Source organism: Ochotona curzoniae, unplaced genomic scaffold (genome assembly GCF_017591425.1).
Source record: "Ochotona curzoniae isolate NIBS_2020 unplaced genomic scaffold, NIBS_Ocur_1.0 contig_1014, whole genome shotgun sequence".
NCBI classification, from domain to species: Eukaryota; Metazoa; Chordata; class Mammalia; order Lagomorpha; family Ochotonidae; genus Ochotona; species Ochotona curzoniae.
This window is the reverse complement of record NW_024464920.1, coordinates 46,633,782-46,651,246: the sequence shown is the minus strand read 5'-3', so window position 1 is coordinate 46,651,246 and position 17,465 is coordinate 46,633,782. Positions and strand designations below refer to the sequence as shown.

The window sequence follows — 17,465 nt, the reverse complement described above, 5'->3', positions numbered from 1 at the left end:
ACAATGACAGCTGACTCCTTGCAGAAACACTAAGTCCCAAACCACACCCCGAGGCCCAGCGAGCCACCAGCCCTGGCTCTGTTCTTTTCACCTCTCTGCTGTTTGAAAACCCCTGGGCTGGAGGCACTCGGGGGAATGAATCCCAACTCGGTCAAGCAGACATGCTTCCTCTCCCAGCCCAGGCCTGGAGCTTCTGACCAAGGAGGCCTGCAGATGGGGGTAGTGGCATCTTGCCCCAGGAAAGTGAACTTAACTTCTATAAACACTGTGGGGCTGCGAGTTCCTTTCTTTTAAGAATATAGCTCCAGCTATTTATGTTTTTTAAAGATTTATTTTTTTTTAATTTGAAAGAGATTTTATAGAAAAAGGAGAGACAGAGAGAGAAGTCTTCCATCCACTGATTCACTCTCCAAATGGCCACAATGACCAGAGCTGAGATCAAACCAGAAGCCTCAGGAGCCTCGCCCACAGAGACCCCCATGTGGGTGCAGTGGTCCAAGCACTTGGGCCATCCTCTGCTGCTTTGCCAGGTCATAAGCAGAGAGCTAGATTGGAAGCAGAGCAGCTGGGACTTGAACTGGTGCCCATATGGGTTGCTGGCACTGACCCAATGCTATTTTTCTTAAAGTGATACCTCTGGGGTGAGCACTTGGCGCAGTAGCTGAGACACCATTTGGGACACCCACACCCTCTCCAGTACCCTGGCTCAGGTCCTGGTTGCATGCTCAGCTCCAGCCTCCTGTTACATCACAGCCCGTGTGGACACCCAGACCCAGTCACTTGCCTCCTGGCCAAGTCCCAGCTGCTGTCAGCATGTGGGGGACTGAACCAGGTCTGTCTGTGTTTCCAGTAAATAAAATAAATCTAAATAAATACATTAATGTCTTGCACCAGGGCAGGGTGGGAGTGATCTGTGTGTTTTCTTCCTTAAGGCAAAAGAGAATTACCGGCATTTGCCTAAACCTCCCTCCTTAGAGGAGGGAAAAAAAGCAAAAGAATATGAAACCAACTTGTGTCTCTAAATTCACACAAGGGTTTGTGAGTTTCACCTCATTTACATAAATGTGCTTTCTCCCCCATTTTACAGACAAGGAAACTGAGGCTTCAAGGAGGTTGTAATCACTGTAGCCGTGGTGGGTTTGGCCAAGATTTTGTGCCCAATGTGCCTGGTTCCTCCTATCCGCTTTAAGATACCGCATAATCTGCAGCAACACAGCAGTCTAGGCCACACAGCCCCTAAGCGGCAGGCTGCGGGGGGAGGATGAGCTGCTGAACCCCTTCTTCCTCTGGTAGCTTCACCCTGACAGCCTTCCACCTGTCCTGTCTCCGCCCCAGCCCACCTGGCTGCCCCTGCCAATGCCGCCCTGGGCTCACCTGCGCTCTCTCCCGAAGAGGCGCTCCACCTCTGCGCGGCCAGGGCTGCGAGTGCGGCCCCCGTTGCTGCCCTGCGCCTGCGGCCCTGGCTCCCTCCGGGCCAGCCTCCTGGGCGGGGGCAGGTCGGCCAGCACGCTGTACTCCTCCCTCTCCAAGCTGTGCCTGGTCTCCCCAGAGGGCCCCGAGCCTCGGGAGCTACCCGGCGTAGGGGACAACGCCAGCGGCAACGCGTCGCTGGGTGGATGGCGGGGCGGGGAGGAAGCTCGGGGGGCGTCGCGATAGCCAATGCACACTTGCGGGGGCAGCAGAGGGCAGCCATGCAGGGAGTCAGTGGAGGGGGCCAGACTCTCGGTGCTCGTCCCCGGGGGATCCTGGAAGAAGAGGGTGGGCTCCGGAGCCTGGCGTGGTGGGGAGGAGAAAGAGGGAGCATCGCGGTGCCCGATGCACACAGGGACGGGAACGTGGAGGGGTTCGTGCAGAGAGTCCGTGGAGGGGGCGAGGCTCTCAGTGCTGGCCCTGGGGAAGTCCTGGAACAAGAGGGAGGGCTCCGGGGCCTGGCGTGGCGGGGAGGAGGCCCGCGGCGCATCACGGTACCCAATACACACAGGTGGGGGGAGCTGTGGAGGGTCGTGCTGCTGCGGGGGCTGAACCTCCGAATCTGACGTGTCTGGTAGGAAGGGGAAAGGGTCAAACTGGGTGTGGCGAGGGGGCGAGGAGGCCCGGGGGGCATCCCGGTGCCCAATGCACACGGCAGGCGGAATGTAGGGGGGCTCATGGTGGGGCAGCTCGCTCTCAGTCGCTCGGGGTTCTGGAAAGAAGGGGAAGGGGTCATGCTGCAAATAACGAGGCGGCGAGGAGGCTCGAGGGGCATCCCGGTGCCCGATGCACACAGCACAGGGGGCCTGGGAGGACTCAGCAGACACCTGGGGAGTTCCCCAAGGGACAGGGTGTGCAGCAGGGACCCCCCGGGAGGTGGCTTGCTGGCCAGGGTTATGGGAGGAGGAGGTGCCCCGGGCGGGTGAGTGGTGTTGGGCCGAGCCAGAGCAGGACTGGGGTGCATCCCGCTGGGCTGCTCTGGGAGGGGAGGACGACTGACACCTGTCACCTTGAGTTGGCCGAAGAGCAACGGATGCCCAGGGCACCTCGCTTGGCTTGGAGCGAGCCGGGGAAGTGGTCCGGGGGCCATCACTCCGAGTCGGCCGGAGGGGGAAGGAGGCCCAGGGAATGTCCTTGTTGGTACGGTGTGGCGAGCATGGCCGGGGGTGGCTCTGCGGGCTGGAGCGGTGGGGAGATGGTGGTGCGGGACGGTCCTTTGGGGTACAGCACTGGGTGGAGGCCATTCCAGGATTGTCCCGACGGGAGGAGGAAGTGTGTGGGTTGTTCCTTTGAGTACAAGCAGTCCTGAGATTATCCCATCTACTGCACTGGGCTTTGGGGCTGTCCTGGGGGGCGCAGGAAGCCCTGGGGGTGTCCCGCTGAGCAGTCGGGTTGGGAGAGGAAGCCCTAGGGGTGTCACGTCTGGTGGTCCGGCTGGGAGAGGAGACCCTGAGTGTGTCCCGTTGGGCACAAGGAGTTTTAGGGGTGTCCCGCTGGGCATAGGAGGCCCTGGATGTGTCCCATTGAGTAGCCCGGTTGGGAGATGAGGCTCTAGGGTTAGTCCGTTGAGTGTTCCGGTTGGGAGAGGAAGTTCCAAGGGTGTCCTGTTGGATGCAGGCAGTTTTCAGGGTATCCTGTTGAGTGCTCCGATTGGGAGAAGAAGATCTAGGGGTGTTCCGTTGGGCACAGACAGTTTTGGGGGTGTTCCATTGAGTGCTCCGGTTGGGGGAGGAGGCCCTGGATGTGTCCCGTTGGGCACAGGCAGTTTTGGGGGTGTCCCGTTGAGTGCTCCGGTTGGGGGAGGAGGCCTTGGGTGTGTCCCGTTGGGCACAGGTAGTTTTGGGGGTGTCCCGTTGAGTGGTCCGATTGGGAGAGGAGGCCCTAAGGGTGTCCCGTTGGGCACAGGCAGTTTTGGGAGTTTCCCGTTGAGCGGTCCGGTTGGGAGAGGAGGCCCTAAGGGTGTCCCGTTGGGCACAGGCAGTTTTGGGGGTGTCTCGTTGAGTGGTCCGGTTGGGAGAGGAGGGCCTAAGGGTGTCCCGTTGGGCACAGGCAGTTTTGGGGGTGTCCCGTTGAGTGATCCTGTTGGGAGAGGAGGCCCTGGGGGTATCCCGCTGAGTGGCGGAGCCTCTGGGATGGCCTTGCTGCCTGTCGCTGGGAGAAGAGAAAGGCTGCTGTGGATGGCTTCGCTGGGTGGCTGAGGTGCCGGGGTTATCTCGCTGGGTGATTCTGGAGGGAGAGCTGGCTCTGGGCATGTTCCGCAGGGCAGGTGAGGTCCTTGCAGTGTCCTGTTGGGCAGGTGGTGAGGTCTGAGAGGTGTCCCTGTAGGTGTTTCGGGGAGGAGAGGCGGCGCGGGATGCACTGCGCTGAGCAGAGGCAGCCTGGGCAACATCCCTCAGTGAGGTGGAGCTCCGGGTTCCGCTCTGTGGCACGGTGGAGGGAGCTGGGGTGGGTGCCGCCCGGGGCCGCTCCCAGAAGGCCCCACTTTCTCCCCGGAGCCTGGCCCAGTGTTGTCCGGCACTCCGGCTCCCACCACCAGGATCTGGAGTGAGAAGAGCGAGGTTAGCACTCCGTGGAGGAATCAGGTGGCTCTCCCACCTGGCTTTGTCCCAGTGGGGTGGGGGAGCATGATAAGGGCAGACCCCACACCTACTTCTTAGAGGTTCTCCATTGTCCCTACCAGGTGACCTCACCTCCCGACACCCCCCAAGTAAAGCTGACACCTCCCTGTGGCTGGGACCAGGAGCTTGAAATTGACTCCGGCACTGGGGCACCTTGGGTCCATAGACAAGTCTAGAAGCAGACTGGGAGAGATTAGGGACCCCAGAGACCTTTCCCCATGCTGCTGCCTTAATCCAAGCACACCCCCTCATGGTGACAGCTCTGGAACCCTGGCCCCCAGAACCCCAAGGAGGACCACACAGGTGTGGGAGGGTAGTCTTGGGTTCTACCCCAGGCGCACAGCCTTAGGGTCTGTCCCCACCAGATGCCCCTAGGCCTAGCAGGTACCTCACTGTCCCCACCAGTGAATGTGACTGCCCTGGACAGCAACTGCTTCACCACTCCCAGCCCCACGATGAGGCCATCATGCTTGCATCAACTTCCACTCCCCTCACTGTTCACCCCCATCTGTGAGTGGTGTTGGGTGCCAGTCCTGTGCATGTCATTCAGGAGAGAAGGGAAAGACATTGTAGCTCTGAGGAAGCCACCACTGCCTTCCTTCAAGGCCATGCTCTAGGCCACCGGTCCCCCTGGCCACAGCCCTTCCCTCAGTTGGACCCACTCAAGTATGATTTCCTAGCACCCAGCACAGCCCTTAACACATAGCGTCACCTCCAAATGTTGGTTGTTACTGTCTGGTGGACCAGTGTCCCGAGGCCACCCCAAAATGCAACCCTGGAGCCAGCACCAAGGTGCAGTACTGGTTAAGTCTTGGTTCATTGCACTGGGATCCCATATGGGTACTGGGTTCATGTCCATTTCCCATTCAGCCCCTGCACCCACATGGGAGACCCAGAAGAAGTTCTTGGCTCCTGGCTTCAGCCTGCCCCAGCCCTGGCCATTGAGGCCATCTGGAGAGTGAACCGGTGGATGGAAGATCTCTCCCACTCTCTCTGTTTACTTTGCCTTTCAAACAAATAAACCTTCTTTTAAAAATGCAGCCCCAATCCTGCCTCTCTCATACTTCCATCTGCTCCTGGATGGTGCAGCAAGTTCCCCTCCCCACCACTGTGTCCCAGGAGACTCCTTCCATGTCACTCTGTTCACACCTTTCAGGGACATGCTGTCACAGGTTAGGGGAGACAGGGGGATAGAATGCAATGTGGGATCCTGGGACAGAAGAGGGGGTTTAACAATGACCAAGCGACCCTGGAGAGAGCCTATAGCTGATAGTACAGTACCCATGTGCCAGCCTTGGTTTCCATCATTGTCCTAGGAACATATGCAACACCATGATGGAGAGGGAGGCCCAAATGCAAATTTCTGGTATCCTCTTTGCAACTCTTCCGTGGATCTAAGGACATTTCTATAGAAAATGTTAAGCTGTGCAGGGCTTCCCCACCACCCTGGGCATAAAGTTCAATATTTCCCACAGCCGGATCCTGCCGACCACTGCTTCCCAACTTGCCCTCCTGCACCGTGATCCCCACCCTCCTCCCCTTGCCACCACCAGAGCCCAGTCCTGGCTGCCATGGATACTTGGCAGCCCAGGGCTTTTGCACCTGCTGCTGTTTCTGTCCAGCTCTCTTCTCTCCCTCTGACTCCTCGTCCTTGGGGACGTACGCTCCGAGAAGCCTCCTGGGGCAGCTGGGCAGGGGCAGCTCTCTGTCCGTTTGCTCTAAGTCTGGCTGGTTTGTTTGCCTGTTCTCATCCACGTGTAGTAGGGGCCTAGTGCTCTCATTTCCCATCCTAACCCTGGGACTTGGAGAACCTTAAGCACACTTAGCATGGCATCAGCCCCTGGTGTGGGTGCTGGCTTCACAAAGTGATCTTGGCCACCATTCCTGGGCTTTGCAGCCCCCCAGCCTCAGAGTCTTTCCTTTTCCCCCAATCCCAAACCTCCCTTTGAGCCTAGCCCATTGGGGATAGGCCTGTGCACCTGCAGCTCCCGTGGTGGGTGCAGTGGGCAGGCTCCATGGTTACCCCTGGGCACACTCTGCCCTGTGGGCTCTGCAAGCTGAGATGTGCCCAGGAAGAGAATGGGACAGCTTCTCCAGCACCATGGCTCTGTCTGCAATAGCAGGAAGCTGCCACCAGAGGGACAACAGTGCCTGCTGCGGCCCTACAACCACCCACTGCCTAGCGAGTTCAAGAGCGAGTTCAAGAGCAAGAAAGCAGGCACATGCAAGGAATCAGAAAGTGATTGGAAAGAGTAACTCCTTCCCATACACCCCCCTCCTGGGCTGGCTTGGCAGGAGGGTGGGGGAAGACGACCAAGTTTCATTGATTTATCGTGGAAAGGGCTTAGCCAAGTGTAGACTTGGAAACTGCAAGCAGGGGTCAGATTGGGGGCACGTTTGGGAGGAGGCTCTGGGAACTGCTGATGACTCAGACAGGAAGGGCGAGGAGGGTGAGGGCGAAGGCTCAAGGTCTAAGCCCCTGACCCCTGGTGACAGGGAACACTGGGGCAGAGGGAGGAGCGAGCTGCCAGCCTGCTGCCCATGCCTCTGCTGTAGCTGCCTGCTCTCTGTTCGAGGAACCCAACATTCCTATCTTGAGCCCTGAGGCCCCTGCACTGGCAGCTCCTCTGGCCACCCACAGCCTGAGCTCCCCAGAAAAGACCTCCTTGCCTGCCCAGTCCTCTCCACTCTACAAACACCACGTGACGCTCTGATTGAGTTCATGCCTCTGCCCACGTGCCCTCCACTGGGTATTGGCTCCACAAACACATGACCTGGCCTATTCACTGCTGTTTCTCCCACACTGCTCAGGGCCTGCACACAGCAGGTGCTCAATAAGCACTGCCTGAGTGAAACATGGCGTGAAACATGGCGTGGCACCCTACACATCCAGTGGTAATATCAGTTATAGAGAATTCAGGTGAGAGGGACCGATGCTATAGTGCAGCAAGTCAGACCACTGGCTGTGACACCAGCATCCCTTATGGGTCCACCAGAGCACTGGTTCGAGTCCTGGCCACCCCACTTTGTGACCCTGCTCCCTGCTAATGATGCTCCCAGGAAAGCAACAAAAGATGGGCCCTAAGTATTTGGGCCCTTGCCACCCATGAGAGAGACTGAGACACAGATCCTGGCTCTCGGCCCAGCCCTGGCCGTTGCAAGTGTTTAAGGAGTGAGGCAGCAGATGGAAAGAAGTCACTCGACACTGCCAACACGCAGAAGCGCAGCACATTCATGCACAGGCACCAGAGGGGATGTCGCCTTGGAGCTGACACGCCCTGCTCTGGTCCCAGCTGGGTGCTGTCCCCGGGGCTCACAAATCCTACACAGCCAGCACTGCACCTTGCACCCCTCTCAGATCGTGTGCCCTCAGCCCCAGGCACTGCCACCCACACACACACCCCAGCCCAAAGCGTGACAATGAAGCTTTCTATCCTGAGTCCCCTCCAGGGCATGTGTGGCTTCTGCCTGCACCCGCACAACCATGCTCCTATTTTTACTTTCTTCACCTCTGACTGGGATGCTGGGCCACCCATGTTATTGTCCTTCCCCACAGTCACCAGTTAACTTTGCCTCTTGTCCATTTTACTCTATCCGTCTGTCCTATCTCTCCCCATCTCTCTCCTATCTGTCAGTCATCCATCTAACCCACCATATCCCTTCCCCCTGGCCTCATGGACCTTCTCGGCCAGCCCACTCACCCTGTGCATCTCCTGAGCTCCTTTTTCTGGTACTGAGAGTATGAGGAGGCGATGCGGCTCCCCACACATCGCCTCAGGACAAGGACATTCTCTCGGCTGAGCACAAGGTCATTATCACCCTCGGGAAACAGCACTGACTTGTCACATGCGCCACTGTCCCTTAACACACAGTCCTTAGTGCCCGGAGGCCCCTCTCCCCATTTGTCCAGGGTCCAGGCAGCGCCACATGCAGCAGCACCCCACACCCCTGCCTGGTTGCTTCTTAGTCCAGCTCAAGTCCCTGCCCTGGCACAGTTTCTAAAGCACAAACTCAGTTACTCCCTCTTCCTCAAAACCCTTCCATAGAGACTGGTGTTGTGGCATGGCAGGTAAAGCCAACACCTGTGGTGTTAGCTTCCCGTATGGACACCAGTTCTGGTCCTTGCTGCTTCACTGTTATGCATCAGTTAAGATGGCCCAAGTGCTTGGGTCCCTGTCACTCACATGGGAGACTCGAAGGAAGTCCTGAGTCCAAATTCCTTGACTAGGCTTTCAGCCCAGTAGGGTCAGGCTGAACCAACATCCCCCCTCCCCTTCCCCGCCACACACACACACGCACAGCTTTGCTCAACGTACTCCAAGTCACATCTCCAAGCCCCTGCCCGGCCATGTCCCCAGCTGGCATTATGCCCCACTCAGGGACTCGGTCCCTTGTGCACCAGGCCTGCCCTGATCGCCTTACCCCTGCATCTATTCTTTGCCAGTCCCAGGCCCCTGATCACTCTGGTCAACCTGTGTCCTGGAGCATTGCTGTCTCCTCCTGGACACCCATGGGATCCAACACCAAGTTTTACACATAGTGAGGGCCTATGAGACTGGTGTCTGCTGCAGGAGCCTAGGCCACCCGGGGCCGCCTCCGGGCTTAGGCTATGCATGCCCTAACGCTACGCTCCTGTGTAGACACAGGCCAAGAGGCAGGCGGGCAGGGCAGAGTGGTGCTTGGTGATCCACCCGAGCCACAAGACTGGCCTCCGCAGCCTGGCCCGACTCCACTCCTTGGGGCAGCACCTCCTGGCTTCCCTCAGAGAATGTCTTCTTGCTCAGGACTGGACTACGACCTTGACTTAGCATCCAGGTGGGCCCAGGAACTATACTCCTGGGGATTTAGCGACCAGGTTTGGAGAGCAGATGGAACGCAGCCTGGCCTTGCTGGTGGCCTTGTACTGGGGAGGGTCTGGCTGAGAAGGAAACTAGCAGAAGGAAGGCGGACAGAGGCCAGAGTCCTGCCAGGACACCTGGTTCCAGTCACACCTGACACTGGAACAACTCCTTCCTGGACTTCTCACCGGTATGAATCACTCCACTGAGGCTCAGCCCCAGTCTCTGTCATTCACAAGCTTACAGATCCTAACTCACCAGTCATGGATGATTAGGGCGGAACCGACAGCCAGGCACATTCCGACTGCTGCATAATAATGTGGAGCAGAACTGGCACAGCGAGCCCTACCCAGGGTCCCGAGATCCCGACCAGTTCAGCAGAAAGACTTACCTTCGTTTTTTGGGCTTGCAGAGTCTCCTCCCACAGGGGACCTAGCAGTGACCCTCCGGGCACTGTCAGCCCTGGGCCCCTCCTGCAGCCTCCGAGGGATCATCACGGGGGGTTCGTCCCAGCCGGGGACTGCCTCCTGCCTCTCCACAGCGTTCCAGTCCTGTCGTACAAGGGGGAGGGGGTGCAGAGCAGATGTGGGAGTGCAGATGTGGGACCTGGGCGTCTGTAGGCCCTGCCTGAGGAGCAGGAGGACCTGGCACCAGAGGGGCCCTGGTGGTGTGCTGGGTTCCCTGGAGGGACTAACTCGGCAGGTAGGGGAGCCTTCCCTGTGCCCAGGCTGTGTCTCAGGGCACCTATGTGGACAGCCAGCGGGAAGAACTCCCAGCAAGGCTGTTTTTAGTGAGAATGCTGGAGAGAAGCCTCCAGCCTGCCCCTGGCCCTTGCTACGCCTGGGTCACCTGCTCCCTTTCCAGGGTTGGCAATGGGGCTTGGCTTGCTGTGAACAGAGCAGGACGCTGTGCCAGCCCCATCCTGATCTTGCACACTACAGCCCAACATACAGGCAATGCAGGCAGGCTTGTACTGACCCAAGAGTCTGGGGACGGACCAGGGAGCCCCTGCCTGTCCATACCCCTTCCTACAGCCTCTCTCCTCACCCAGCCGGACTTGCAGCCTGCCCCTGGGCCCAGCTTGCTGGCAACCCCTCTCCCCCAGTTGCCAGGCTGCCAGACGATTGGTCAGGGTAACCCCGGGACTGGAGAGAGAGGGGTTCTCCCCCAGCTCCCAGTCCCAGCTCACCACAGAGGAAGAGTTGCTGGTATCATCGGGGGTGCTGCACCCGGAGCTGGAGCTGCCTCCACAGTCAGGTCCCTGGTCACAGCTGCCACATGGGGAAGATGTCAGGCCCTCCAGACAGGGAAACAAGTAGCCATCCTGGCCCCTGCACCTGGGGGCAACTGAAGGGTCTGGGCCCCTGGGAGCAGAGACAGACCCCAACCTGAAAGCAATGAAGGTGTGACCCCACTCCCAGAGGCACACATGCGCTCTCGCGGGCACCAGAAAACAGGGGATCCACCTGCTAGCAGAGGGCTGTCCCTGCCCTGGGCTCGCTACACGGGTCACCTCGCTCACCCACAACAGCCCCCTCTGAAGTAAGCATGATGGCATCCATTTTACAGATGAAAAAAGTGAGGTCCTCATAGGACAAGAAACCAACCTCTAGACAGCAGAGGATGACCCAAGTGCTTGGGCCCCTGCCACCCCTTGGGGGAGACTCAGATGGCATTCCTGGCTCCTGGCTTTAGGCTGGTCCAGCCTTGGCTCATGGGGGGCATTCAGGGAACGAACCAATGAACAAAACAGTGCACCCTCCATTTCTGTGTCACACTGCCTTGTGAGTAGTTAAAAACAAACATGAAAAAGAGTTCTGTTGTTAAAAGTAGTTTTGGACACACTCCATGCCTTCCAGCTTCCCCTAGCCAAAAACAGCCACGGCTGCTTGCAAGCTAAAGGCCCTGACAAGTCCTGCAGGGAAGATGCCAAACTTCATTACCCAACCCTGCCTGAAAACAGTGGAGCTAGTTGGTGTTTTCAAACAAAGTTCCCTTGGAGGAACACATATTCGCAAAGCAATGGTCACTCAAGTCCAGCCCTCTTCTACAAAGAGATGGAAGCAGAGCTTGCCCAAGGTCCCAGATTGTGGCACACCTGAAGCCTTTTCATTGTTTCAGGCCTTGTTTCTGAGTTTCCAGGACCCCCAAGGCAGCAGATTGGTGGTGCTGTGGAGTCTCAGCAGCCTGGCGGCAGGGAAATCACGGAGCCTAGAGCAGGCACCTCAAGTGGGTGCATGCAGCAACACCCCATGCACAAAGAGAACCCAGACACATGAGTGGGCTGTGAGCCCTACCCATGGCAAGGCGGGCATCACGGTGCTTCCCTCAGAAGCAAGGCTGAGCAGGCTGCATTGTACTGCATGGGGCCCCTGGGAAAAGCAGCCAGGGTTGGGGACAGCAAGCATCAAGCCCAGGGTGCACACAGAGACAGTCTGTTGGAATCTCTCCCAGTGGGCCTAGCGGACATGCCCCCTGCCTGCCTATGCCCAGATGGTGAGGCTGGAGCACGTGACCCATGCCAAGAGCTACACACAGAGACACTGCCATTGGGAAGGGGTGCAGGCAGGGAGGGTGGAGACTTCCCACCCTGGAGAACCATCCCTGGCCCTTGGCGCGGCGGGGGGGTGGGGGCGTGGGGTGTAGCTGGTTACCTACCTCTGAGGCCCTGGCCCAAGATTCTGGTCAGCCGCACGCTGGAGGCTGCAGGTGGAGGTGGCCGACAGAACCCCCAGGGCAGCTGGGCCTCGGGGCAGGTCACAGTAGAGTGCCTCAGCACTTGAAGAATTCCAAGAGTCCTGGGAGACAGAAGGCAGCTCAGCGCCCACGTGGGGGCAGCCCCTCCCAGCCCTGGGCGGGGTGGGCGAACCTCCAGCCATCTCCTGGGATCTCACACTTTCCCAGGAGGGCTGCTCATCATGCTGGGGAGCGCCCCAGGGGACTTGAGCTGGTGGGGGTTGATGGGGGTAGCTGGTGTGTGCAAGCATGCGTGTGCAGGTATGCAGGTATACAAAGGCTGGTGTGTTTGGGGCACACGCGTGCACAGGTGCGCTGCCAGCATGTATACCAAACGTGTGCTGGTGTTCCTGTAGGCTCACCAGTGCAAGTCCATGGAAGTGCACCCGAGTGTGGCGGAGGGGGCAGGTGCTTTGGAAGGGACACTGCACAGGGGGACACTGAGGAGAGCAAGCTGGCTTGTAGAGGTCTGAGAAGGAACAAGGAACGGGTAGTCTGATGGAGGAGGAAACTGGAAAAGATGACCTTGGAGGAGGGTTGCCAGCTTACAGAGAGGCAGGGGAGGGTATAGGGCTGAGCGGTCAGGGCCTCTGGATGGGGCCGGGGGCCTGGAGCCAGCTGCCTGCTCCTCTCGCCCTCCCGCACTCAGCAAGCTCACACCCTCACACCCTGCAAAGGCTGGTGCAGGGCTTACCCGGGGGGGGGGGGACGGCTGCTGGCCTCCAGAAAGGCCCCCCCAAGTCCTCCCCCACCTGCCAGGAGTGGCAGGGCCCTCCCCTGGCGGTGGGAGACAGTGGCCTGGGCACCCCGCGCCCGCCTCCTCTCAGGTTACCTGGGCAGTAGGCTCTGTGGTGACGGCAGTGACGGCTGGCGGCTGTCAGCACCCTCGTCGCCGGGGGGCTCCGGCTCAGGCCCCCACGCTGCTACCCTCCCAAGGCCCTGACTTGGGGCTGTGGTGGCGCGGTGGCAGCAGGCGACGCAGCAGAAACCTTAGAGGGGCCAGCTCCGGGAGCAGGGGCCCCTCATTACTGTTTCATAAGCCGGGACCCAGCCAAGAACAATGCAGGACATGAAACCGCGGGAACCTGATTCCTGTGGCTCACCTGAGAGCCAGCCGGGCCAGCCGCCTGGGCAGGGGCTCCCTGGGGACTCCGAGCCCAGAGCCATTCCAGGGACCAAAGCCGAGGCCATGGGTTTGATCAGCACCTCCTCCTCCCCTGCGGGTGAGCCCATACACTCAAGGTTCCAAAAAAGCCACACATGGCAGGGTCTGGGTGGTGCCAAGGAGTGGGGCCGGGTGTCTGCCATTCAGCTAGACCAGTGGCTGCCAGTCGGACTCTGCTTGCCCTTGCCCAGCAGTCTGATTCTGATCAGAACACACACAGCAGCAGGTGTCAGATCCACGGCCCTGCCTGGCGCCTTGGCCACCCAAGGGACAACACAGCACCAGTGGGGAGGGAGCAAGCAGCTCCCAGGACATTATCGAGGGGTCCCAGTGCAGCCAGCAGGCCTTTTGGGACCCCTGCTGACATGGCAACTTGCCCTTGCTCATACCCCGGAATGATCACTCACTACCACAGAAGCAGGCTCAGCTGGCAGTGCCCAGCTCTGATTTCCTGTCAGGCGGGCCAGCCCAGGCTCTGGCCTCCAACAGTCCTTGGGGCCCTATCCTGGCTCTTCTGCTTCCTAGCTGGGTGATCTCAACCCAGTGGCCTACCTCTCTGATCTGTGAAATGGAAACAGAGGCAGCTGAGCCCTGAGCTAGGGGACTATTTCCTGTGCCCTAGCTCATCAAAGCCCCGTGACACTGGCACCTGCCAAGCGTTATAAACATGATCAAATGACGGAAGAACATCACGTTGGATTTCATGCAGGTGTAATCTGCATGTCAGTGTTCAATACAGTTCAGAATGAATGTGTGGAAAAGGCAAGGGCAGTGCCCAGACCGCCTTCCCTCTGAACTTGGCAATGACCTGGCTTGATCACTTTCCCCCCAGAGCGGCTGAATCAGAGGGGTTTTCAGAAAGTTTGTGGAAAATGCAGGTTATGAAAATGCATTTCTGCATTTGGGCAGCCAAGTAAACATCTTTCAATTCCATCCTTCATGGGCTTTTGGGGTGAATCTCTGATGTCAGAACCAGACCTGCCCCCCCACCACCTGAGCTGCAGAGGGCAGCTTTGCCAGTGTTCCAGTACTCAGCTTGCAGTCTGGTGTGTGTGGGGGGGAGGCGGGCAGTCAGGAGAGAGAACAGACAGAGAGGAGGACAATCAGAGAGAGAGAGCTTCCATCTACTGGTTCACTCCCCAAATGACCATAATGGCCACAGCTGGGATAGGCCAAAGCCAGAAGCTCCTGTCTGGCCTTTCACAGGTATGGCAGGGACTCAAATAGGTCGGCATCTTCTGCGGTTTTCCCAGGCAAGGAGATGAACAGGAAGTAGAGAAGCTAGGGCGGCTTGAACTGGTGCCACAATAGAGAAGGCTGGCCTTGTAGGCTGGGGCTTAATGTACTACACCACAATGCTAGTTACTGGGAGATGATTTTTTTTTTAGCAAATGGAATAAAGAAAAAAAAAAAAAGCCAAACCTCTAAATGTTTGAATTCTGTTGACCCAAAGCTAGGGGCAAACAGAGCCAATCATTCAGAGTCCTTAAAAAGCAAATCTGACCAGACATGGTTCCACGGGGATCAGCAATGACAGCAACAGGAGGGGACAGAGCAGGCCAGGGGCCAGGACAGCTTGGCTCCCTAGGCAGCAGCAGGAGGCACCCACCCACCCACCCACTCCATCAGCAACCAATGAGGGAGCAGCACAGGACGGAGCTCAGCAGGACATCCCGGATGCCGGGAAGGCACGTGGAAGTCCACAAGACATTTATCATCACATCTGGGACACGGGATCATCTCTTGCCCACAGCCAGGTCTTAGCCCTGGTCACCCTCCTTGCCCTCTTAAGGGAAGTTTTCAAAGCAAGGGGGATCTCAAGGTTTCACACCAGTGCCTTGAAATTTCTCAGGCTCACACAGCCTCTGGCCACTGCTGTCCTTCCCTAAGGCTCAGCCTGTATCCTGTCACATGCTGACTGCCGCAATCCCCGCCACCACACACACACCAGTCCTCTTCTTGGCCCACTCAGCATTCTCTCGCATACACAGTCGGCTCTCCCAGGAGCAAGACTTTAAGCAGGGACCAGAATCTGGTGCCAGACGAGCCCCTGTCCTCCAGGTCTGCCGTGTCCTACACCTCCTGTTCCTCATGTGCCAAACTACCCAGAGAAGCAACTCCCATCCTGCAGATTCGCCTCCTGCTCAGGGAATTGGTCTCCCAGTACCTGTCACCTCTGGCACGAGCAAGTCCAGGAGCTGTTTCCGCATGGGTCACCCCAGTTCACTCTGCCCTCCAGAGACTGCATGGTGCATAGCACTCAGAGCGACTCAGCACACCATCTGCCTCCCTCCCTCAGCTGCAGTCTGCCCTTGGGGGAGCAGCAGGGTTGGGCACAGCAGTCCAGACACAGCCTCCTGGAATGCTTTAGTCCTAAATCAGCAGCACCCAGGTTCAAGTTCTGACTCCACTCCCAATTCCAGCTTCCTGCTGGTGCACGGTCTGGGGGTGGGTGGGGCGGTAGACAGCACATGAGGATTTAAGTACTTGGGCCCCTGTCACTCACAAGGCAGGTCAGGCCGGGATGGAGTTTCAGGTCCCTGACTTCAGCCTGATCCATCCTCAGCTACTGCAGACATTTGGGGAATAAACCAATGAATAAGATCTCTTTCTCTCTGGGCCGTGTTCTTTTTTTTTTTTTTAAGATTTATTTATTTATTGGAAAGTCAGATATACAGAGAGGAGGAAAGACAGAGAGGAAGATCTTCTGTCTGCTGATTCACTCCCCAAGTGAGCACAACGGTCGATGTTATGTCGATCCGAAGCCAGGATCCAGGAACCTCTTCCGGGTCTCCCACATGGGTGCAGGGTCCCAAAGCATTGGGCCATCCTCTACTGCTTTCCCAGGCCACAAGCAGGGAGCTGGAAGGGAAGTGGAGCTGCAGGGATTAGAACCGGCGCCCATACGGGATCCCGGTGCGTTTAAGGTGAGGACTTTAGCCACTAAGCCACGCCGCTGGGCCCTGGGCTGTGTTCTTAAGCCTCCACCTGTGATGCTGGCGTCCACTAGGGATACTGGTTCGTATCCTGGCTGCTCCACCTCCCAATCCTGCTCCCCAGCCAATGGTCTGGGAAAAACAGTGGAAGATGTCCAAATATTTGGGTCCTGGTCATCCATGTGACAGACCCAGAAGAAGCTCCTGGCTTCTGATTAGCTCAGCTCTGGTCATTGCAGCCATCTGAGGAATGAATCAGTGGATGTGAAATCTCCCTGTGCCTCCCTTTCTGTGTAGTTCTGCCTTCACAATAATTGTATGAATGAATATTTGAAGAAAGGACCCAGCAGGATTTGTCTTTCTGGGCAGGAAGAGGAAGACAGGAAACAAGTATTGAAGAGCCACACATTCCTTGGCAAAGCAGCACCCTGTGTCCTGAGGGAGAAATCTGCTGTCCCCACATGGCACATGAAGCGGGAGATGCCAACCATTGCGATCCACATCCAGCCAATGACAAGCCCAGGTTGTATCCTGGCCCACCTGGCTCCAAAGCTGGGTGGCAACCTCAACAGTGGCCAGTTTTTGGGACCTGCCCCTTGATGGAGGGTTGGCTGCCAGGCCCTGGGGCAGTCTCAGAGCTCCCTGGGGACAATGGAGCCCAGGGCACTGGAGCCAGAAGGGCCTCTGGAGGTGCCAGGGTACCCTGCTTCTCAGGCACATAGACCAGGTGCTCTGGGCTCAGCATCAAATCACATGATCACACAGGGAGAAAAGGGCTTGCCTTTCACACCTTCAAGAAGAAAGTTTCCCATGGGAGATGGCTTCTGTGGAACCTGTTAACCGACAAGTAGCTTGCAGATGGAAGTTCCAAGTTCTCAGTCCATAGCTCCCCCAAGAGAGCATTTCATGAAATCGTTGAATTTCTTTTTCTAATGCTCTCTCTCTCTGATCTATCTGTCTATCTGTCTATCTATCTATCTATCTATCTATCTATCTATCTATCTATCTATCTATCTATGAGATTAGCAGAGAAGAGAGGGAGAGTTAGAGAGCTCTTCCATATATTTGTCTGCTCTGGAAGTGGCTACCATGACCAGGCTGAGCCCATCAGAAACCTAGGGCCCGGTGCAATAGCTCAGTGGCTAAATCTTCACCTTGTAAGTGCAGTGCTGGGATCCCATAAGGAGACTGGTTCATCTCCTGGCTGCTCCACTTCCCACCCAGCTCCCCGCTTGTGGCATGGGAGAGCAACAGAGGAAGGGATCCTGAACCCGTGTGGAAATCAGGAAATGCTCCTGGTTTCAGATCAGCTTAGCACTGAGTGTTGTGGCTGTTTGGGGAGTGATAGAAGATTTTTCTCTCTGTCTCTCTTCGCCATAAATCTGATTTGCCTTTCCAATAAGAATTTTTAAAAATCTTAAAAAAAGAAGTGGGCTCAGCTAAAGTCCTCGCTTTGCATGTGCTGGAATCCCATATAGGTGCTGATTCTAATCTTGGTGGCCCTGCTTCCCGTCCAGCTCCCTGTCTGTGCTTTGGGAAAGCAGTCAAGGACGGCCCAAAGCCTTGGGACTCTCTACCTGCATGGCAGACCCAGAAGAGCTTCTGGCTCCTGGCTTCGGATGGGCTCAGCTCTGGCCATTGTGGCCACTTGGGGAGTAAATCATCGAATGGAAGATCTTCCTCTCTGTATATCTGCCTTTCT

At 57.5% G+C, this 17,465-nt stretch overlaps 1 protein-coding gene across 1 annotated transcript in view; it reads right to left on the bottom strand.

Moving 5' to 3' along the window:
• LOC121161617 (TRIO and F-actin binding protein) overlaps nucleotides 1-15,037 on the bottom strand; it is a 48,416-nt gene extending 33,379 nt beyond the window's left edge. Inside the window, exons 1-8 of the mRNA XM_040988129.1 lie at nucleotides 14,995-15,037; nucleotides 13,380-13,388; nucleotides 12,766-12,879; nucleotides 12,495-12,651; nucleotides 10,116-10,263; nucleotides 9,318-9,477; nucleotides 3,076-4,009; nucleotides 1,375-2,847 (exon numbers count right to left, since the gene is read on the bottom strand). Of these exons, the coding sequence (XP_040844063.1) occupies nucleotides 1,375-2,847; nucleotides 3,076-4,009; nucleotides 9,318-9,477; nucleotides 10,116-10,263; nucleotides 12,495-12,651; nucleotides 12,766-12,879; nucleotides 13,380-13,388; nucleotides 14,995-15,037 (3,038 nt within the window). The remainder of the gene's footprint in view (nucleotides 1-1,374; nucleotides 2,848-3,075; nucleotides 4,010-9,317; nucleotides 9,478-10,115; nucleotides 10,264-12,494; nucleotides 12,652-12,765; nucleotides 12,880-13,379; nucleotides 13,389-14,994) is intronic.
• Nucleotides 15,038-17,465: the final 2,428 nt, after the last annotated feature.